This window comes from Phalacrocorax aristotelis, chromosome 11, assembly GCF_949628215.1.
Source record: "Phalacrocorax aristotelis chromosome 11, bGulAri2.1, whole genome shotgun sequence".
NCBI lineage: Eukaryota > Metazoa > Chordata > Aves > Suliformes > Phalacrocoracidae > Phalacrocorax > Phalacrocorax aristotelis.
The window spans coordinates 23,865,863-23,888,184 of record NC_134286.1 but is presented as its reverse complement, the minus strand read 5'-3'; the positions used below and the strand labels follow the sequence as shown (position 1 = coordinate 23,888,184).

At 54.8% G+C, this 22,322-nt stretch overlaps 1 protein-coding gene across 6 annotated transcripts in view; it reads left to right on the top strand.

The window, feature by feature from the left end:
- Nucleotides 1-6,224: 6,224 nt before the first annotated feature.
- Nucleotides 6,225-22,322, top strand: part of LOC142063055 (H(+)/Cl(-) exchange transporter 5) — a 43,035-nt gene continuing 26,937 nt past the window's right edge. Inside the window, exons 1-5 of one of the 6 annotated variants that reach the window (XM_075106387.1) lie at nt 6,225-6,344; nt 6,579-6,652; nt 7,296-7,426; nt 8,754-8,946; nt 22,153-22,302. In XM_075106387.1, coding sequence (XP_074962488.1) covers nt 22,170-22,302 — 133 coding nt within the window. In that variant the 5' untranslated portion in view covers nt 6,225-6,344; nt 6,579-6,652; nt 7,296-7,426; nt 8,754-8,946; nt 22,153-22,169. Of the gene's footprint in view, nt 6,345-6,578; nt 6,653-7,295; nt 7,427-8,753; nt 8,947-18,689; nt 19,331-22,152; nt 22,303-22,322 lie in introns of those variants that run through there. The other 5 variants (XM_075106389.1, XM_075106388.1, XM_075106385.1 and 2 more) reach the window with 5 other exon arrangements.

Here is a 22,322-nt window from a genome sequence, read left to right as displayed (position 1 = left end):
TGGGTCACGGGTGTGCTGGGGGAGTCCCCAGGGTGACCAGCCCAGCTGCTGGAGGGAAAGGCAAGATGGAGAGAGGCTGGTTGGCGCAGGGCTGCAAGGAGAGCTGTAGTTCAGGCTGAACAGCCTCAGGTCCTGATTGAGAGTGACAGGAACAGGGCAACATGGCCCTTATGGGCCAGACAAGAGGTTAGGGGCGTCATTAGCCTTGGTGGGCTCGGGCTACCCACCCAGAAGAATGGTGCAAGGATGAAGCTAGCCAAGTGGCAAGGGGCAGTGGGGTGGAGGGGGGTCTCCATCACACACAGGATGTTCAGAGAGCCATGCTGATCATGCCTTTCCACCCTGTACAGCCCCCGTGGCATCCCCAGCTCCACCAGCCCTCAGCAGGGTCTTCCCCAAGGAGCAGCGAGTCTCCCCTGGACCATCTTTCATCTCTTCTGTGCTAAGGCCTGTGAGCTGCATCCCTGCTCCAACCAGTGCCTGAAGGACTGCCCCAGTGTGAACCCCTTCAGTGCTCAAACACATCCCTGCAGCACACAGCGTGGTGCTGGCTCCAACCTGTGTCCACCCAGGTTATCAACCAGCGCTGGCGGTCTTGATCTTGCTTTACACCCTTCGCCCTGATTTCCACCACGAAAGGAAACCCCAAGGATGCTCCCCACCTCTGGGCACCTTGGGGGAGTCCCTGGGAAGGTCGGGAGTGAACTGGCGGTCCATGGAGACAGCACGCTGTCTTTGAGAGCTACCAGGGCAGGCGATGGGCCAGGTTTGTCCAGGGTTGCCCGGAGGCTTGTGCCTTCAGACCAGGCTGCAGAGCAGGGCTGGGCGCTTTCCTCAGCGGTGGTGCAGCTGCTCTTTCTGACTCAGCATGGAGTGGGTGCTTCCTCCCCTCCCGGGGGTGCGAGTGACCCTGGATGAGAGGAGACAAGCTTCTCCGGGGCCTCGCTGAGGTTTCACCCAGGCACTGAGGCGGGTGCCTGCGATCAGAGGGATTTTGTGTCCCTTTCTCTTGGCCGCTGTTCCCCGCTCAACCCCCCGACCCGTGCTCCTCCGCCGGGCTGGGCTCTGACTTCATCCCTCAGGTATCTAAAGAGACAATGCCGCGGTGGCGGCCAGCGCGCCATCCTGTCCCCTCGCCCCCCCCGGGTCACTTCCCGGGATTGTTCTGCTCTGCTAGGACAAGGGCTGGCTGCTGGCTGGCCCCGGGGACCGGGAATGGATGAGCCTCACGTGCCTCTGGGCCAGTGGTATTTCATTCCGTGGCAGTTTGTGCCTGGGGTACGGGATGACGGCAGGGAAAGGTTATCCCATCTCTCCATACTTTCTCCTGCAGCCTTTCCCCCCGCTTCGTTAGGATCTGCCCTCCTGTGGTCCCCACCAGCCTGGGCCACGGGGCAGGACCCCGATTTCCATCCCAGCCAAAACCCTTTGTCTGACATTGCCGAGACCTGCCCAGGTCGGGGTGAGCTCGGGGGGGGAACAGAGGAACACAGCTGATCCGGGCCAGGGCTCTCTGTTGGCTTAGCTGGCATTAACCTCATAATTAAACTCATTAAACTAATACCATGAGGGTCCAGCGTCGTGTCACCATGCCTCTGGCTCCAAGCCTGCATTCAAGCCAGGGACTAAGCCTGCAGATAACCCTCCCTGACATAATCAGCCCCGATTTTCTGCACCCAGAGGCTGGCAGTCTTTTCATACAATGAACTTTGGACTGGAAATATCTTTTTTTTCCTCTTGTAATTTTTTATGGTTTGGTTAGTATGATGCCCAGCTACACACGCCTTTCCTCGCTGCATCCCACGAGTTTTTGTGTCCTGCCTGTCCTACAGCTCTAGGGCATGTTTAGACTTTAAAGTTCTACTCTTTTCCCATTTTGCTGTGGTATTTGCATTTTATGGGGTGTGTTCCTTGCTACCTGTTGGCTCCCAGCTGTGTGCTGGTTGTCAGTACTTGGAAGGCCGATGCTGGGTTGATATCGCTGGTAGCTGCTGCGTGCAGATACCAGGTTATGAAGCAGCAGCATCTGCCCGGCAGCCTCTCGTGGCCCAGAGCATCCCCCTCCTTCCCGCTCGCCCTCTGCGTGGTCAGCTCGGACCCGGCTCTAGGTCCTTCTGCCTGCCCCAGGTCAGCACACGGGGTCAGCGGCTCCGTCCCTCCGTGGTCATGGTGTGAGGTTGGACAAGAAGGAGGCTGCCTCCTTTCTGAGGACAGCCTCTGGTTTTATCCCCACGCCGGGAGGGTACGGGGCCGAGCTCCCTGTTAGCGGCAGGACGAGGCCATCCCACCTGCAGGCAGCAGTGCAAGGCTGCACCCACCGCCGGGACCTCTCTCTGGGTGCGCTCTCCAAGCGGGGTGCTGGATCCAGGGTGGCCCAGAGCGTGGCAGGGACGGGTCCTGGAGCACCCGGTGCTTTGGACTGGGTTCTGCTGGGATGGGATGGGGTGGGTGGGGAGGCAAGGAAAACTGTGGCAGGAGAGGCAAAGGGCAGTGGGCTCAGCACAAAATGATGCCAAGGGGCAACCCAGGGGCTGTGCAGGCGAGGTGTGGGGCTCCCCCCAGCCATGTGTTTCCAGCTTCGGCTATTTCAGGGCTTCCTGTTTCCCTGAACCAAGCGGTTTCCCAGCACAGCTGGGAGCGAGGCAGGCAGCCCTGGGGCTGGCCCTGCCTTTGCTCAATGGATCTGACTTTCACATTCATCCAGGGGGAATTTTTATCTCATCTCATGAAGCTCCTGGGCAAGCGGCGTAGAAAACAATGGGCAGGAAATCAGGGATGGGGTCTGCCTTCCCGGCCTCGGCAGCTCTGCCCGTGGAGTGTGTCTGAAGTATCTCCAGGTCCAGGTTTCTCTTCCTGAAGCCCCGCCATGGAGCAGCCCAGTCACCACAGCAGCGGTTGTCGCTGTCAGGATGAGCAAGTTGGCGGTGGAGTGGAGCAGACCCCTCTCCTTCCCTCTCTTCCCCGGCCCCACAGCCCTGCTCCTCCCTCCCAAAGACCGTTGCTTTGCAGAAAGTCTGTTTTCTGCTGAGGTTTTCAAGTTGCACCTTCCTGTCCTGTTTATTTCTGGTTCTTCCAGGCCTTTTGCATGCTATGCAAATGAGAAATAAATGTTGGTTATTTTTGCAGGAAAAAAAAAAAGAGAAGTTATTTCATTTAATGGGAAAATGGTGGGGCTGTCAGTCCCATGGGAGCTGGCCGTGGGGCTGCTCTCGGGCGTGCTGAGGGCAGGGACCTCCTTTGCCAGGCACACGGGATTTCCCAGTCCTGGGGACAGTAACTCAGAGAAGGGGACCAGAAAGGGACCAAACCAGCAAGCGGGGCAGGAGAGACCCCCTTGCTTCTGCGTGTGCTGGGCCTCCAGGCAGAGGACGGGCACTCACCATCCCCAGGGAGGGACCTGCTGCCCGCCTGCCCCTCTCCATCAACCCCGATGCCCTGAGCACGGGGCCAGGGGAAGGTGGCAGGCCAAATCCAGCAGCCACTGCTCCCAGGGAGGTGGGGGGGCTGAGAGCATGCCCCAGCTCAGAGCACGCCTGGGGGTGGGAGCACCACACCATGCACAAGGATGTGGCGGGGCTGGCTGCAGCCAGGGGAGCTGGTGCTCGTTTCTTGGCACTAAACCCTGGGGGAGCCTGGCTGACCGACGAGATCACAGGGGAGATCACATGAAGCCAGGTTTCACCTCCTCAGGACTTGTGGCAGGGTCATCCCCTTCTAGAGGCTCTTCACTTACCTGGCACGATGCTGGTGCCATCTTCTAGGGTCGCTGTTATGGTAAAAGTAAGGTGTCTCTTGTCCCATGTCTCGAAAATGGGCATGTTGCCAGCCCCACCGTGACATTCACCCTCTTTGCTACCTCTCCTGGTGGGATGCGGGAGGTCTGAGGGTACCAGGGTGCTGGGTGAAGCCTTTCGATGAGGAGCTGTAGGGCTTCCCACGCCACCCGAGAAGTGACTGAGCAGCCGTTCCTCAGGAAAGCGAACACATCTGTGCAGCTTCTGTGCATCTCCATCACGAGCAGGAGCTGGGAGCTTGCCAAGATCCCCCAGCCAGGTGAACCTCTGCTCCTGGGACGAGGTGGAGCCAGAGGCTTGGATCCTGCCCTGCCCTGGTCCTCTCATGCCAGCAGGGCTGTCTGCGGTCTGCTGGGAACGAGACAGGCTCTTTCTCCACTTCCAGCAGCATCACCCCACCGTGATGCACGGCTCCGTGCCCTTCGGGGTTCCCTCCCAGCAGGGACCGGCCACGCGTCCACCAGGCCCAGGGAAGAAACCATCCAGGTGCTGAGCCAGTCTCCATGGGAGGAGGAGAAGACGCCTCCAAGGATGCCAAGGGATGACCTGGGAGCTCAGGCAAGGTGCTCCTGGCTGGTGGTGGACTCTGCCTGTTCTGGCAGCTCCTGCCTGCACCATTGCTGCCCCCTAGTGCTGCCAGCATTCCCAGTACTGCCTGTCCCCAGGCAGACTGGTGGGACTGGTGATGGACTGGGAGGTGGGCTCTGGTGGTGGGGCTGCACTGGAGGGGCTGGCTCCTACTGGGGGTACGACCTGTAATGGCCCCAGCTGCTGCTCCAAGGACTTTAGTGCTGCTGAGGATGCTCATGCTCCGGGGAGGGGGAAAAATCCCCCTAAAACCTGCTGCCGATGAGCTGTCCGTCACAGCGCTTGGCCCATGGAGATGGGTAGGGAGAAGGGAAACTGAGGCACCACGGCTCTGCCTCGTCCCTGGCTCGCACCACAGCTCAGTGCTCCGCTCCGACGGTGCCCCCGCTTTGGCACGAGGGTGGGGTGGGATTGCGGGGAGCATCCGGGCAGAGACCAGTGGGTGCAGCTAAGCCTGGGTTGTCTGGGGTGGGGGGGAGCCAGGTTTAGCCCCCAGAGCCCTGAAGTGCCCATCTGGTGGGGTGAAGTGAAGGGGTGCTGAGTTTAGGAGGGTTCCCCTGTACCAGGGCGGGCACTCAGAGCTGCCTTTTCTCCCCCAGAATTGTCACCTTCGGGGGACAGGAGGGATGGAGCCCTTCCTGTGGGCAGGGAGAGCCAGCAGCCCCCCCGCTCTGCCGCGGCTCAGGGGGCTCCGGTGCTGGCCCGGGGTGGGGTGGGGTGCCGTCAGAGAGGCTGTCCTCTGTGGCCACACCACAAGCCTGAAGCAGACCTGGGGGTAAAAAGTAGGTTTCCTGATGCTGATCCCTTGTTTTAAACCCACCTTTCTTCCCCCTTACCTATTTTCTGCCCCAGGGGACCCTCCCCGAGCACCAGCCGTCTCCCCTTTGGTGTGGCATGGAAAGTGGGGATGGGGGGTCCAGAGGTGAGCATTTTCCCTGCACAGTCAGACTTTGGGGGGCTGGAAAGTGTCTCATCTTGTGCAAGGATATGTTCTTCAGCTGGAGGCATTTGGGGAGAGAAACTCCTACGTGTCCCCCCAATTCCTCTGTGGTGGCCAGGGAAAAGGTGGGCGAGGGAAGGAGGGACACTTGTTCTTAAGACAGGGTGAATACCCTCCCCCAGATGTGGTTTGGCAGCAATGTCCCAGCCCAGGGCTGGGTGGTGTTGGATAAGCTGAGCCTGGGGAAAAGCAAGAGGTGTTTGGGTCAGGCCCAGCCCTCCGCGCCCTCCGGGGTGGGATTTTCCCAAGGGTTTCACCATGGGGGTGTCCCAGTGGGGGTCATGGCAGAAGCATCTTGCCAGGACCCTCGGGGCCTGCTGTGCCAGCCCAGCTGGGGGAGATGGGGGACAGCGCTGGGGGGGGTGTCTGTGATGGGATGTCAGCAATGGGGTGAGTCAGTGATGGGTGATCAGTGATGGAGGGGTCTGTGGTAGGGGGTCAGTGAAGGAGGTCTGCAAAGGGGGGGAAACAGCAACGACTGGTGTCAGTGTTGGGGGATCAGCAATGGTGGGTTCTGTGATAGAGGGATCAGTGAAGGGGGTCTGCAATGGGAGGGTCATCAATGGGGGGGGGTCAATGATGGGGAGGGTCTCCTGGGGGGGTTAGTGATGGGCGGTGTCTGCGGTGGGGGGGCCAGAGGCGGGGATGCGGCAGGGTGGAGGTGAGATTCGCGCTGTAGCCTCACGGTGGCCTCACACAGGGACCCTCCGCACCATCTTTCCCTGCCTTTTGCACCCCGTTGCAGAACGGGGTGCATACCGCTTTAAGAGCCCCCCGCCCACACCCAAGATGGCGCCAGCAAGGCTTCAAGGGCAGGGCAGTGCGCTTGCGCAGAAGCCCTGCCCGGTAGAGGAAGGGCGGGCGGAGCCGCCGGTCGCGCAGGTGCCGCGGGGGCGGTGGGGGGGGCCCGGGCCGGGGCCGGGCTCGGCCTCGGCGGCGGAGCGGGGCCCGGGGCGGCGGAGGTACGGCGGGCAGGCCCGGGGGAGCGGTGGGGCCGAGCTCCCAGGGGTTGGGCGGGGGTGGAGCACGTGTGGGGCGGGCGCAGGGCCACCCCTCCCCTCCCCCCCCCCCCCGCCCCGTGCATTGCGATGGCGGCGGTTGGTCCCGGCGTGGGGCAGGAGGGAGATGGGGGGGATGTGGGGGGCCCCTCCTGGCTCTGCTCCGGCCTGAGCAGGCGCCTCTTTCTCTCCCCGCAGCTCCAAGAAGCACCAGAGCGAAGGCGGGAGCAGCCGGGCCTCGGGAGAAGGTCCGGACGCCGCTTGTTGGATGGGTAAATGCCCCCCTCGTGATGGCGGCTGCCCTCTCCCGCGGGTGATCGTGGGTGCTGGGAGCAGGGCCGGGGGGCACCCGCTCCGCTGCCCCGCCGGGCAAAGCGGCTGTGGGTCGAAGGCACGTTGCGTGTTTTCCAGGTGTTGGTGGTTCTGCCGTGGGCTCGGGCCCGGGGGGGGGCGGCCGTGGGCTGGGGGGTCCGTGGGGCAGGACTGCGGGCACCGTGGAGGCAGCGGGGACGGGTGGCTGGCAGACACTGCTGCGCCTCTGGCTCCTTTTGTGCCCAGAAGAACTTGAAAACAGGATTTTTTAAAAAATTTTTTTTTAATACTACTTGAATGACGGTTGTGTAAAATTACTTTTAATTCTTTGGGGTGCAATGGCCAAGGCATCCTGTCGCCATCCCGCACTGGGGCCTGGCTGAGCCCTTCTGAAACGGCCTCCTGCCCGCTGCACCGGGATGGGCGAGGGTCTGCGGCCGTAATCGTGGCCGCACCAAAATATTCCGTTGAGGTTTGGCTTCGGTTTTGGTTCGCCCAAGACTTTGTGGCGTTGTCACTAACAGTTGTTCTCCAGTAACTTCAGAAGTTGAAATGGTTTGGGAGCCGCACCCAACCAAAAGTGGTTTGTTTTTTTTTAAACAGTGGTGTGTTGTGCCTGCACCGCCTAACCCCCCCTGGACGCCGCATGCACTTGAAAACACAACAGCAGGTTTCCTTTGGTCTCCCTCTGGACTCGTAGGTCATGATCTTCAGCTGTTAGAAAGCTGCAGAAGGTAGAAAATCACTGACGCTCATTTCTCTTTTTCTCCTGCCGTGTTCTGAAGGAGGTTCTTGAGAAGCTGTGCCACACAGATGTACTTTTCTTCTCTCTCGCGTCCCTTGCCGTACGGCCGTGCTGCTGCTTTCTGCTGCCCTGCGCTCTTGGCAGCCCCATGGCATTTCAGGACTGGGTAGCGCTGCGAGGCAAGATTTTCTGTTCATCTAAATACTTGCCGTCGGTCGTTCTTCAGCAAATTCCGATTTGTGTTTGATCTGGCTTGTTTTTTTTTTAAAAAAAAAAAGCCATGGAGCTGGTAATTGAGTAAATATCTCGTAATGATGCATTATTTTTTCGGCTCTGGATGTCTTGACAAGGCAAAAAGCCGCTTGTGCGGTTGTCGTGTCACAGCGGGCAGTTAGAACGCGGAGTCACCTGCTTTCCGGATAAAGAGCTGCTCTTCACGAACAACTGGTTTAATGGGAGGAACCATGGAGCGAGCTGTCAGGTCGGCAGCCGTTCCTGTCGCATGTGGCAGCGGCGGCGGGGTTCAGCAGAAGGCTTCCAAAAGTCGGGGAAGCCCCACGGTGCAGGGGGCAGCAGCTCTGGCGTGGGGTGGCAGCAGGTGGCTTTGTGCCTGGGGAGGGTCTCCTGCTGTTGAGATGCCTGGAAGAGTCTCCTGCAGCACCTGGGCTTGTCCTGCCGCCGCCTCGATTTGATGTGGGGATTTCAAGTGCGGGGTGATGTACACAAATCTTTTTTACTTGGGAATAGCATTTTCAAGGAGATGTCTGTGTGGTGGTGGTGGCATCTTCCCCTTGATTGAGGTGCTTGCTGCAGCTCTCTGAGCTCTCCAGGCTTGTCTGCTTATGCTCCTTTGCCCTGTGTCCACCTTCATCCACCTCCTTCCCCAACACCCATATTATTTCTTTCCCTCTGCCACGGGTCCTCGCTTTCTTCTTCCATCCTTGGTGTGGAAGGTGGCACCAGCTGTGTCTCCAGCTGGATCTGGTTGCTAGTTAAGAAAGGCAAACCTGCTCCCCAAAAACACCTCACCCATAGCATGCTTACATAGGAGTAGAGTTCATCCATGTAATATCACAAGTCTTTTGGGTGTTCTGGGAGAGGATGAAGCCGGACTGGCCCCCCAGACTGACTGCAAGGCCAGGCGAGGGCTGGCGGTGGCTGACGTTGCCGTCGTCTGGTCGTCAACTCATCCAGCGGGTTTGGATTCAGGTCTGAGTGGTGCAGAATTGACCACGTGCGTTTGAATATTTATGTGCATCTTGCATCATGCTTTTAATTATTCCTTCTGGAATAACAACTCCCTCTTGGTTATGCAGCCCAGCCTCACGTGCAGTGTTTCTGGAGGACTGCGAGCCATGGTTTTGGAAGATCCTTTTCTGAATGAGTCCCTTGAGCGTGGAAGCCCACCCGCCTCCCTGGTGTAGCTTGGGCAGCGTCCGAAGGCAGAGCAGATGAGGGGCCCTGAGGAGCCTGCCGCGTGAGAGGGACGGGCGCACCGCTTCAGCCAAGGTAACCCTGGCCATGTCTCTGCTGAACGGGAGAAGCTACAAAGCCAGATGATTTGGATGTCTGTGGTGCTGCACACCCGTCGCTGTCACGCTGCAGGTGTTTGTGGTGCTTTCGGTTGGAGGCCAGTGCTTGGATAATGTGAAGTGGAGTGAAAAGAGCAGAACTAGTGTTTCAGGGCTCGTTGGGGTGCTGCTGGCGGTGTTCCGTAGTTGTTCCCTTTCTGCAGGGCTCTGTCGTGCAAGGTGGGGTGTCGGGTGTGTGTCCCCGCACCCTTAGGGTGAAACCATCGAGGGTTTTCTCAACAGCCATTTGTTTCTCAAGGCTGAGGAATGGGTGAGACTGTCTGGGGGGAGGCTGGCTGTTGTGGCACCCTGTTGTTACCTGGAGAAGAACGAAGTGGCTGTGCTGTGGGGCAAAATCAGCTGGCCTCCAGGACCGAGCATGCTGCCGTGGAAGCTCCTTCTCTCTCTGTATGGCTCTTTTTTGGTCAAACTTCCGCAGCCAACTGGCTGAACTTTGGCTCTGTCTGGTTACTGGATGTATCTGTGCTTTATTCAGAAGCAAGGATGCTGCAGGTGTGCTTCGGTGATAGAGTTAGGGGAGGTGAGAATACCCAGGCAAGGGCTTTGGGTAGAGGCAAGTGGTGGCTTTTGGGGGGCAGGAGATTTTCATCATGTCCCTGATTTTCATCTTAATAGTCCTTTTGCCTCTTACTGGGCTTTTGCTTTAAGCAGAAAATCCCAAAACCTTAGTACTGTAGTGCACCTGCACAGGGTATGTAAAATTACCTTGATTTTTTTTTTAATGACACCTGCTATAATATCACTTTTTAAAAAGTTTTAAAGAAATGCTGCTGCAGGCAGTGGCAGTCCATTTCCGCTATTATGCGACACCGTAAGGACCCAAATCCATAAAGAGAAAAGCCTTTGTGTGTTTAGTGCCTGTGATCTCTTAAAGGGCCGCGTGACGAGGCATTGAACAGCTCCTGATGAAACGTGTGTGCGGTTGCATTTTCCAGAAGCTTTACAGCAAAGGGCAGGGAAGGTGTCCATTAACAGAGGGTCTGAAACCCGGGGGGTGACTCCGCTGCCTGCTGCAGACGAGGCCAGCGTGCCGCCGCTGCCGAGGCTCAACTCCGTACCGCGCTTGCTGAGGACCTGGCTGGAAATGAAGTAGAGGGTCAGGCTGCTTATTTTGGTGGCTGCAGCTGCTTTATTCTCTAGACAAATTTCCTTTTTCCCAAAGGGGATACGGAAACCCATTTGTATTTTGAGGGAGCTGGCGTCGTGGGTAGCTGCGGAGCATCTGGACACCAAAATGTTGCAGCTTCTGCTGTTGGAGGGTGGAAGGTGAGCCTTCGAACGTGTGTCCTGGGTTTGTAGGGAGTGGAAACATCTGTAGAAATTCAATGAGTCCCGAGAGCTGCTTCAACACTGCAGTCAGTGAGTTAGCCCTGTTGTTTGGGTGCCAGCTTGTTCTGGTTCAGTGCAAGGGGTTTCAGACCTGTTGGGCTGCGGTTCAGTGCTTCCAAAATGCCATTTTTATCCTTCATCTTCAGGAACTTGAGTTGTTTTTTTAAAAAAAAAATCTAGTGACTACGAGGAAAGAGCATGCTCACTTTGGATGGAACAGCCAGGCAGCCTGCGGAGGTGCCTGCGTGCAGACAAATCCACTGCTTGGACAGAAATGTATAAAATCCTCTGGATCACGTGCGCCGAGCAGCTCGGGTGGATTTTGTTGGAGAGGGAGATGTCGGAAAGGTGACTCGTCTCCACAGCACTCGCGGCCCGGCTGCTTCATAGCGTTCGGTGCGTGCCAGCTGTAATTCTCCCTGCAGTTTGGCAACATCTCTGGATCCTGAACGCCGCCTCCCTGGGGAAGCTTAGCAGCAGTTCCTGCCAGGGCCCCGGTTCTCCTCCTGTGACCCCCTTACCATCGTGGCGGGGAGGCGTCTAGGAGGCTTTTCTCACCGAGGGTTTTGTGCAAGTTGGGTGCTCTACGTTCTCCTCGTGCCTCGGAAAATCCCCTCTTAAGTCTGTTGTGGCGTTTGTTTCAGTAATTTGGGTGTTTCCTATGCTGTCGAGCAAGAAGCAGAGCTGCAGTCTTCCTAAAATAAGTTGTCCTGTTTGAACTTCAGGGCGTGCTGTGAAGTGTCTCATAAACCAAACAAAAAAGATCAGGTGCTCTGCTGGAAGAAAATGGTGCTTGGCACTTAACGGAAGGATGAAATGGAAGTTTTCCAGCTGAAACTTGATGCAAGCTTGAAGCTAAACCTGACTATAAAATGTAAATGGAAATATTTGTTGAAATCTCAGCATTAAGCCATGATGGTCCTTATTACTGAAAAAGGGGAAAAATAAAAGGAAAAGGGCGAAAAAGTGGTGGTGTTTGAGGAGATGATGATTTGTCAGTGGTTATTTGGCTTTTTTTATCTGACACAGTTTTGGACATAAGATTTCTCCATCAGATCCGAAGGACTTTAGCTCTGTAACAGCAAATTCTTGTCCTCTTTGAATTCCAGTTCAATAACTAAGTGTAACAGATACAGAAAGAATGGGATGATTGTAAGCCGTGTCGTCTGATGGTGACGGTGCTCTGTGTTCGTGTTGCACGCTAGTGGTCATGGTGTATGTGTAGCGTGTGACCTCAAGGAGGCACATTTTTAACCTGAAAAGTGAAAATGAGTTTGCAAAACACTAATTCTGTGGCTAGAGTTAACTTATTTTTGTCGAGAAGTAGATTATTATTGTACCTTTAATAAACTGACTTATTTTCTTGTTTGCCTGGCTGGGGTGAACAGGAAAGGACCAGCATTTAAGAACGCTGCTGCCTGGCAACTTGTTCTGCGTGGGGTGTGAAACTCTCCGGCGTGGTTTGTATCGCAGGGGACCCACGTGGGTGCTGGGTGTCCATGGGTGAAGATGGCCGCGGAGTGCTGGTGATGCCTGGGGAGCTGTGCAGCGGTATATTTTTGGGAATGGGGGAGAGAATATAAGATTCTTGCTAGACTAGTCCTTGGGATCTGCCTGCTGCAATATCGGGAATCGCATTTGAGAGACATTACTGAGCCTTGAAGTGTGCCTGGGTTTAAACGAGTCTGGCATGTGCACCCTGCGTGCTTCCCTGCCATACACTGGGAAAAGAATGCTTTATATCAAAACGATATTTGGCCAGTCCTGTTGGTTTTCCTGCTGCTCTGAATACTTTTCTGTATTAAGACCTCCTCATCTTGCATCCAAGCCATTTTTCCACTTGTTTTGGGGGCGGATGTGCTGTGGCTGGTTTGATCTGGACACGCTGCTGTGAACTGGCGTGTGTTGCACCGCGCCGGACTGAAGCCGCAGGTCGCGGGGCTGCTCCCTCCGGACCCCGTCGCGGGGAGGGGATGGCGGGAGGTCCTGCAGCCTTTGGCCGCTTGGGTGCCTTTGCTGCCGTGTGTCTGGGAGCCCCGAGCCCTCCCCGCTTCTCGTTGGCGCGGTTTTTGGCTGTAGCTCCTCGAGCACAGCCTGTGGCCATCTCACCTTGGAAACTGTCATCCAAGAAGCAGCCTACCTCCTTAACAAAAACAGGGCCCATAGGGGTGTTCTGCTTCCTAGAGCTCTCCTAGGAGAGGATTTGGCCGTGGGGATGGCTGTGGTGGTGATCCAGTTTAAGACCAGAGGTTTTGGATGAAGACTCTAAAGCCACCTCCTGCCAAGATTTTGATGTTCTCAGGACGAAAATGGTGTCAGATCTGTTCCTAACAGTGATGCAGCCTCCGTGATGAAAACCACCTGCATTTATTCTGGCTGTTTCACTCCGGGTCACGCGTTAATCACACTCTTCCTGTTTGCATTGGGAAGGCTGGCTGAAGGGAATGACACCCAGCAGTATGTTGTTGGAGATTTCCTAACCCGAGGATGGCCTGGAGATGCTTTGGAGTCATCGCTTACCAACTGCACGGGTACGTTTTAAAAACAAGGCTCTAGCTGAGCTGATACTGCTGCGCAGGGACGTGCTAGTCAAGCAGTGCCACCATCCTGGGTTTCCAAAGGGGGCGGTAAAGGCAGAGAAGCTGCAGGCTGTGTTTCACTATGGAGACTGCTGTAAATAACGGAATTTAGTCTGGAAAATACAGAAAGCTTAAAAACCAGTAGGAGAACCCCCTAACTGTCTGTTGCACGGCACAACCGCAAACTGCCTGTAAATTTGGACTTTTGTGTTTTCAAGTTAGGCTGCTTTTTGTCAGAACATGAACCTGAAAAGGAGCTGGAAGTGTTTGTGAAGCAGCTCGTGGCTGTTGAAGACTCCCGTGGTGGTTATGCTTCAGGGCTAGGGAAGTGGTGTCTGAGCTAAGATTGTGGCTTCTTAACGGAAAGTTAAAATGTAAATTTCAAAAGATTTAGGAGGTAAAAAACCCAAGCCAGCGAAAGCGAGGCGGTCTGACTTGTGTCTCGGCATTTATTGCATTTCTATATGATGAAGCATCTTAAGAAAAAATAGGGGTTTTTTGAGGAAAGCACTGAAACGTCCACGATGGCAGTCAACTCGCCGGTCAGGCTGCTTTGATCCGAACCCGCGCTCTCCCGGCGGCTCATGTCATCCGCCCGACCGGACGGCTGAGAAATCAGCAGTGCTGCTGGAGGTGCCGGTTCTGGATAACGCACCTGAAAAATCACTGCTGTCGTTGGAGTCGCCGGGCACGCTTGTGTGGCCCTGCTGCGATGGGGGCCAGGAAGAGGAGCCACGCTCGGGCACAGCTGCGGTGGGGTAGTATGTACAGGAGGATAAAACCAAGACTGTTGGGTGACTGAGCGGGCGGTAAGCCTGGACCCGAGAGATGTGACGCCTGCCGTCAGCGTCACGAGAGGCACGCACGTGAAAGCGTTGTTTGCTAACGTGAACGGTGCTTGTGCAGGGCCTAGGCTGGCGTTGCTGTGGGTCCTCTCCTGAATCCCACATGGCCCACGCTGGGGGTGTCTCCGTAGGTTTGAAGCGGAGGTGTCTAGCTTGGGAGGAGAGATAAGCAGCACGTGACTTTGGAAACAGGAGGGGGTGTTGGGGAACCCACGGTGTAATCCGTCTCTAAATAGGCTGGTTATTTGAAGCGTCGCAGATATTTGCCCCAGCAAAACAGGGGAAAAAAATCAAACCCTCGAAGAGCAGCATGGCCATTCTGAGGGACCTTGGGGTTGGTCTGGCCCACACTCATCCTCAGGCGTTACGGGCCGGGGACGCAGGCCTGGCTCAGTGTCTCCAGCACGCCGGCATGCCAGCTTTCCTGTTCTTTCCTGTCGCCCATGCAGCTCTTTGCTTCCAACAGCCGCAACCTGTATGGGCCCAGCTTGTAGGTACAGTCAACTAGAAAAAAATACGGCAGTATCAACAAAAATGTTTAAACGGGAGTTTGCGGCTTTAGAGGTGGGGGAGGTTTGAGAGCTGTGGTTGCATATCAGTACTTATCAGGAAAAGAACTGCTGCTCAGCTTTTAGGAAGTAGGGCAAGGTGGCGTAGCATACCGAAAAGATGCTATCTGTTGGAAATGTCGTAGGACTGCTTCTGAATTCCCCCCCAAACAGCAGGGAAAGCCCTGAAGGTACAAAAGGATCCGTGCGGGTTGGGGAACTAACACTGCCTTGATGGTGACTACTTCGAAACCTGTTCCTCTGCTGAGTTTGTAGTGAATACCGTGTGCAGGTCAGTGCCCGGCGTTGGTGGGTTCGCTTCCCCTGGTGCGTGCCTCGCTTTTGTGCGTAGAAACTCGCTGGTATCCCCTCGTGTGCATGAGCTTTCCCTGTCTCGCATCATCGGAAGAAGGTTTTAATGTGAATTTGCCCCCAGCCAAAACAGGGCCTGGTTTGCCAAGATGATTTAGCAACCTAACAACTGGTAATTCCAGCAACGTCGTTAAACAGTCTTGTTGGACTGGTACTTGTGGCTTGGCTTGTTTTAACGCAGTTCCTTAAAACTATACCCAGTGTGATTAATATTGCAAAGAACTGGAGCGTGCCCGGCAAGAGGGAGTGAGAAGGAGCTTTCCTGGAGAGGCCAAGTGATGCAGGGGAGAACTGGGAGGAATTAATTAAGAAGATATCATTCTAATAATGAGTTGTGATTTACTGGTGCTACCGGTGGCAGCTGAGCTGAACTTGTGCTAAACAACGTCTCTCTTGGAGGACCGACGCTGGTCTCGAATGGGGCTGTACCTGCTTCGAGTCGTGCCTGGGGTTAGGGCTGCGGTGGTGCGAGAGCTCCCAGTGTGGTTTTAGCATGGGGAATGGGAACGCAGCAGTCCGCTCCTGGAATTGATTCACTTCCCCGAGGAAGACTGTTCTGAGTGAACCCGTGCGGTGTGTTACCCCTACCGCTAGCCTGCGCCCAGGGATGCCTTCCTTGTGGGTAGCTCAAAACCAGCAACTTCCTGCCGTGTCCGCAAGAAGTACAAAAGCTTTTCCCCCATTTCATGGATGGAGACACTGAACCAGATAATAAGATTTAAATAAAAACCACAAGTGGCTTTGTGGGATGGGGATATGGCCCTACGTCTGTTGGCACGTCTGCCTGCGCAACCTTGTCTCGTAGCATCTTTTTGCTTGTTGGTACCGCAGGAAAAAAAGGAGCTCCTGCTCCTTTTCTGGGAAGGAAAGCAAGGTGCAGGAGCGAGAGCGTATCGGTGGTTTGCTTGAAGCCCTTTGCTCGTGGGGTGGCTCTCAGGAGCAGATCTCCCCCAGGACTTTGACCTCCCTGTGCTCTTTTCCATCCCTTGTCCCCTGCAGCCTGCGAGGTCCGTGTGTGGCAGGGCCGGCCCAGGCTCTAAGCGCACTCGTGAGCCTGGGCACTTCATGGGTATCCTCGGCCTTTGTTCTCCCCTGGGGAAGCCAGATGCTTCCAGAGTTCCCGTCCCACTCCCTCTCCTTGCTTTTGTTTCCCCAAGCCCTTGGGAAGCACATTCCTACTTGATTTTTTGTGTAGATGTGCACGGGCCCGGGGAGCAGGAGCAGCGCGTGCAGTGCTTATGCATACGATGGCTGCTGAAACTTTGCTCACAAATACCAGTTTTAGAAAGTTGCACAAAGCCTGTACAAGGTATCTGCCTTCCAGGTACTGATAGGGAAAACTAGCTGTAAATTAGCGTAGAAGTTGGGGTGGAACAACCCTGCACTGCCCCAGTTGCCATCTGAGTAACGGGGTCTTTATCTTTGCAAGACATGGTACCGTGTTCTTGCTGGATCTGCTGGAAATAAATGGGGATTTCTCCAGCGACCTGAACTGTTCAAAACTTCTTGCATTGTAAGTGTTAAGTGTTTTCATGCTTATTGTGTGGAGAACACCAGGAGAGAGGTCTTTGGCTGCTTGTCCTCCTCTCTCTGTCCCTCTTCAGGGAAAGCCAACACAAAGAAATCCACCCAGTCTGCCCTCGTGAGCAAATCAGCATGCTTTACAAGTATGTTTTGCTTTGCTGAAGTCTTCTGACCAGCTCTGTGTAGCTGATGTGAGCTGCGGAAATCCCTGGTAAAGCAGGAGAAATAGCTGCTTTTTGCTTATTTTTAGAAATCCCTTCTATGTAAAGCATCTGCAGCAGCAAAGCATTTCTTTAATCAGTGGTGGATGATCATGGGGGATTTTTAATCTAATAAATGAATTACTGGAACATCTCGCTTCTGGAGACGCGCTTTTCTGGCAAGTATGTGTGATTCTGTTAACTGCACTCCCGGAAACAAGGTTTTGTTCAGAAGCCAAGTGCAGGTACTCACGAGCTGAGGATGAAGTCGGCTGTGATTGATGTCTGCCTCCACTTGAGTTTTGCCCTGTCCTGGGCTGAGCGGCGCGAGCCGTGGGGAATGACGAGGAGAGGTGATGCTCATGCGGACTGAAGGACATGGGCTCTAAGCGCCTGCGTGCCTGTTGGTACGTCGGCCTCCCGGGATGGCAGTCTGATGCACAAAAGTGCCAGGGAAACCTGGCACGTCGCAGGATTCGTCCGCCGCTTTCTGGCGTTACCTGGTGAGACGTGGCGGTGCGTGTCACCTCGCCGGAGGATGTCAGACCAGAGTGCGGAACGTCGTCTCCCTGGGGCCCGTGTGAGTACGTGTCAAAGAACAACAGAAGAACCCCAGACAAGCCCTAAAACAATTCAAGTCTTTGCTGGGCTTGTGTTGGTAGACTTCCCAGTTTCTCTAAAGCCGTCCATTGTTCCAGGCCAGCTTGGCCGTACAGCCCTTGCCTAATGCAAAGAGCTCAACCGGCGTTTGTTTGCCTTTGCCCAGGCAGCTGCCGAGGACGAGGTGGATCCGTGAGGGCTGCCTGGAGCTGCGGGGTGGAGCGGCAGGCTCCTGCCGGCCAGGTCAGCCCGGTGCCGGGACTGGGGGACTCCGTGCCGCCTCTCCAGCCTGAGAGGGGCAGCTTCTCTGGGTTCCTGCACTGGTGCTGGGCTGGGGCGGCCCCTGGGCCAGCCCGGGGAGGGAGCTGTCATCTAGGGGAGAGGAGGGGAATGGGAGAAGGGGACTGATGCTCGAGGATGAAGGAGTTGTTTGCTTTTCAGAGGACACGCGGGTGGACAGCGAGGAGTGAATGTAGGTAAATGAACGCTTTTATGACCCTACGCTTAAAATGCAATGGTAAAAGGCACATTGATAATCTTAACTGAGCCACTAAACCCTTCTGTTAAGTGATCTTTGTGCTGTTTCTGAAACCAAGCTGTTGCTGATAGCAACATGTTTTATGAGTTGAAAGAACATTTCATTTTTCCCTGAAGGTATTCGTATGTTGCATACGGCACCCGAAGGGAACGTAAAGATGGTATAAGAATATCCTCCCGGTTGTCAGCTCTCCTCTTGGCATAGTTTCATCTGCACAGAAGGGGAGACTGGCTGTAGGCACTTCAGGCTGGACGGAGAATCGGGGGAAGGAGCGGCACAGAAAAATAATATTTCTTTTAGAAAGCTACAAAGTGATACTTTCCACTGGTATCTGAACCCCAATTTCTTTTCAGGTAAGGGCTGAAAACCTCGGAGCTCTTCTGTGAATGCTGCCTCCAACTTTCTGTGCACTCTGGTTTGATTTTTTTTTTTTAGCAGTTAAAGAAATGATTGCAATTGCTTTGTTTGCTTTTGGTGGTGTTCGGGTTTTGTTTTGGGTGTTTAAGATCAGTGCCCAGCCGTCTTGCAGTGCACTTGATGTCTGCGTGTGGAGCCCGCGCCTGGCAGGGTTACGCATTTCATGGGCGGGGATGTGACAAAACCCAAACCAGCTCGCTTAGTTGGCCTGTGCGCTGAAGCTTCTCTTGTGGAGTGACCTCCTGCGCTCTGAAAAAAAAAGCCCTTTTTTCTTAAGGGCAAGGTGAGCCACTGGAGTGATAATCTTGCAGCAAAGCCTTGCTCTGCTGGCTCCAGTATTAGCATAATGGCTAAATGATTTTTTTCTCTCCTTTTGGTTTTTTTTCAGTTACAATTGGTTTATTCTATCTTTCTCCTTGCTTGTATACTGTTGGATCTGGTAATTGTGGGAATTTTGGATTCCAAAATGTGGGGATAATTAGAGGGCACCTCCCCTGCCCCTGTGAAGAGATGCTGTGGGGATGGAGTGGAAGAAGGGCCTTGGAACATCAAAGCCCGGCTTAGATTTGCCGATCTCTGGGAATAAAAAAGACAGTATTGTGATCTGGGCTTTGGTTTTTCACAGGAAATAGCCGCTAGGTGGTAAGCTCGCTCCTTCCCCCACAGCAGCAATGACTCACGCAGGCGGCTCTCAGGGCTGCTCCCTGCTCCTTTTTAAGTGGTGTTCTCCTGGTGCGATGTCTCTGTGGTGCCGGCGGAGCCGGAGCCGAGATTCCCGTCCGATGGGGGCGGGAAAAAATGCAGCGGGAACTTTCACCATGCTCTGGCTCGGGAAGCGTTGGACCTGCGTGCTGGAAGGGCCGCTCCGAGCCCTCCGTCGGCGGTGGCGGTGCCCGTGCCAGAGCTCGCCGGTGCCGCTCCGCCGGCGGCTGCCCCTGCAGAGAGGAAGGGGCGACCGCGCTGGTGCCGCGTGCTGCGCCGAGGCTGGGGGAGCAGATTTGCTGGATGTGCCGGCGATGCCGAAGCATGAAGTGGGGAGAAGAGCCTGCAACGTCTGGTGTTGATTGAAAAGCGCTGGGAGGGCTGAAGCTGCCGCCATGCGGGGGCTGGGTGTGCTCTGCAGGATGGCAGCAGGGTGCTCGGGCTTCCTGGTGCCGAGGGCTGTCATCTGAGTCACTTCCAGGCATCGCGGGGCTGACCCCGTCAGGTTTTGCTTCGTTGCTTCCCTTTGCTTGGCTGCGATGGGAATAAGCAGGACGGACTGCAGAAGGCAGAGGAGGTGAATGGGAGCAGCTGGAGGAGGATGGCTTCTCGCCCAGGCAAGCGTTGGGTGCACCAGGAGCCTTTTGGTACGTACACACCTGCTGCGGGGGCGTCCCGGGCAGTGCCACGACCCGGTGGGAAGGAAGCAACCATTGCCCGATGAAGCACTGCAGTAAATTAACAGCGTAGATAAGCATGAGAACAGTGGTTTAGTTTTTGAGGGTTTTTTCTCCATGTTTTGGTGCACATGGTTTAGCCTGGAAAGGCACCGCTTGCCCGTAGAGGGAGCGTTCTTGTAAGAGAAAGTGACTTAAACCTGTAGCCCAGGGACTGCTTTAGGACTTGGGAGAGAAGCAAGCACTCAGTTATCATCTTCTGAGTCCTTCCTGTGCTGCGTACGTGCTGGGTGTTACCTGGACGCTGCTGTGACTGGAATGTGATGTGCTTGTTGGCTTCGTTTTGTTTTTTTTTTTTTTAAGCTGTAAATGAGCAAAAACTTGGGAGTGGGTTGGGGGGAGCAGGAGGGGACGTTGCTCCAGTTTTCAAGCGGGATTTCTGGCCGCCTGTGCTGGTGGTGCCGTGCCTTCTGCCGGCCGCGGCCTCTGGCTGGGCTACAAATTTACGCTTTTTGTGCAAAGCTAATATGTGAATACTGACATATTTTAAACCTCCCCTCCTACATAGATGTATATATTCACACACACACACACAGTGTCTTATTGGAAAATACCTATCAAACTGCGTTATGCTGCAGACAAGCCCTGCAACACACAAGTACAGAGTTTCTTCAGTTCTCTGCTGGGGTGCAATGCGCCATCCCTGCCTCCTGGGCTGGCAGCCGGCATCCACTGTGCTCCCTGGAAGCAGCTTACGGGAGGTGCACCGCAGCACTTCAATGAAATTTAATGGTTTTTAGTTATTATTAGCTGGCAAATAACAGCTTTGACTTCCTCAGCTTCTGCTGCCTCGGGCTCTCCGTGCACGCTCGGTGCTGCAGCCCGCGCCGCCTCTGTGCTTCCAGCGTGCGCTCAAAGCGTGGCCGCTGGCGGGGCGGTGTGCGGCAGCTCGCGGGCCTTCCCGAAAGCCCAGCTCCCCTCGGTCGGTGCTCAGCGCTTTCTTTACTGGGTATTCCACACCAGTTTAATGAGTAAACATGGCTTAAAAGTCAAGTAACATTGTGTTCCGCAGAGCAAAGCTCAGCAAAGAGCCCAGTGCGTCACTTCGTACGATGCCAAGACTTTTTTTTGTGTGGAGTGATGGCTTTTTTTTTTGTAATAGGAAGTGCTTTCTGCCGAGTGTGTAATTCATACTGTTTGCAAATGCTGGCTGGCTTTTTCCCTTCCTGAAATAAGGCTGAGCTGCATATTTGGTTCCTCTATAATTCTCTTGAAAAATACGTATGCTTGCAAGAGAAAAGCGGACACGGCCTGTCGTCTCATTAAGATGAAAAGATTCCTGCTTTCAGGTTGCAACAGCTGTTTTTGAGGCTGAGACCTAAATTTTTTTTTTCCAATTTAGTTTATTATGTTTTCAGAGCTTGTGCTTTTGTAGTTCCCCTGCCATCCTAGAGAAGAGGAGGGGAGATGGCGGTGTCTTGTGTTGTGGCTTGGCATGGGCAGCTCCTTGAGATGGCTGGGTCTGGCAGCAGGTCAGGGGTGCTTAATTAAGATTATTTCTGGAGCTTAATAGCACGCTTCCAGATTGCATTTTGCAGCTTCGTGTGTGGGTGGGTAAGAATCATCATTCACTTGGGTTGGTTTGATAGTTTGCCTGCGTGTCAGAGGAGGACGGGCAGGTGAGCTCGGCACATCTGGAGGGCATCGCAGCCGCGTTCCTGCTGCGAGGATCCTCGCTCTGCACGATGCTCGAGCAGTAACTACAAGGACACGGGGGGGAGGTGAAATGGTCAAAAACAAGTCACTACAAACCTGTTGAGAGCACGTGCGGAGGTCATTTAGAAAATACCTCAGCGGATGTCTCGCGCGGTGTTGACCTGAGTCATTTTTCACCTGCTGTTAGAGTGGATTTCTAATGGCTCTGTCTGGTAGCGATCAGCAGATAGAAATTGATTCACAGCCTTTGTGGGAGATACAAAGGAGAAAAAGTAAATACCTTGAGAGGCCTTTTAGACCAAGAACTTAGAAATAGAGTTGGTTTTCTATAGAAAAAAACATTATCTGAGGCATTTGGGCTGCTCTTGTGTTCGAGATTGTAGTCGCAGAAGTTAGCGCTAACTTGTACGTGATTATCAGATAGCAGACTTCGTATGACACGTCATTTTCAGGACGATCCCAATCCCACCTCCAGCAGAGCTCTGACGCGCCCGAGTGAAAGCCGTGGCGGTGGGTGACACGGGACAGCACACCCGAGCTACGGCAGCTGAGACGAGGGCGGTTCCTGGGTTTTGGGTCGGTTGGTTGCAGTTTGAGGCTCTCATTGCCTTGATTAAGCCCGTCTCGTGGCTGGCAGCTGGTTTGCCAGCAGGCAGTGGATTGAAGAGCAGAGGATATGTGTGTAGGATCCCTTATCATGGAAGGACTTTCCTCTGCGAGGCTTAGCTTGGGTGTGCGAAGCTTTCTAAAGTCGTTTTCTTTTAAGAACCTGGGCACCCTCGTGCTGCTGTGTTTGTATGTCTTTCCAGTTGAGTCCAGATGCCATACTGGGACTTGATGTTTGTTTCTGGTATGTGGCAGTATGAAATCTAGTGCAAGAGCTGCGCTTGGAGTTGTGAACACCCAGTTTTGTCCTGTTCTAGCCCAGACTTCAGGCGGTATTGCTGCATTTCTTCACGTGGGGAGAGCAGTGCGGCCTCCTGGTCTTCAGGACAGTGTCAAGCGGGCGTCAGTCCAGTTGCCTTAGGAAATGAGTCTTCATGCCTGTGCCCTAAAAATTTTCCCTGTGCTCCCAGGTTTGGAAGCTCTGGCCATGGATCAGAAAGGCTATCGACGGGGGAGCTTCCAGAGCAGCACTAGTGATGAAGATATGCTGGAAATAGCAGGAGCATCTCTGGACTTCTCCATGGCAGACGATGACCCGCCACTTGACAGGGAGATGGGAGGTAATACCTGTGCATCTCTT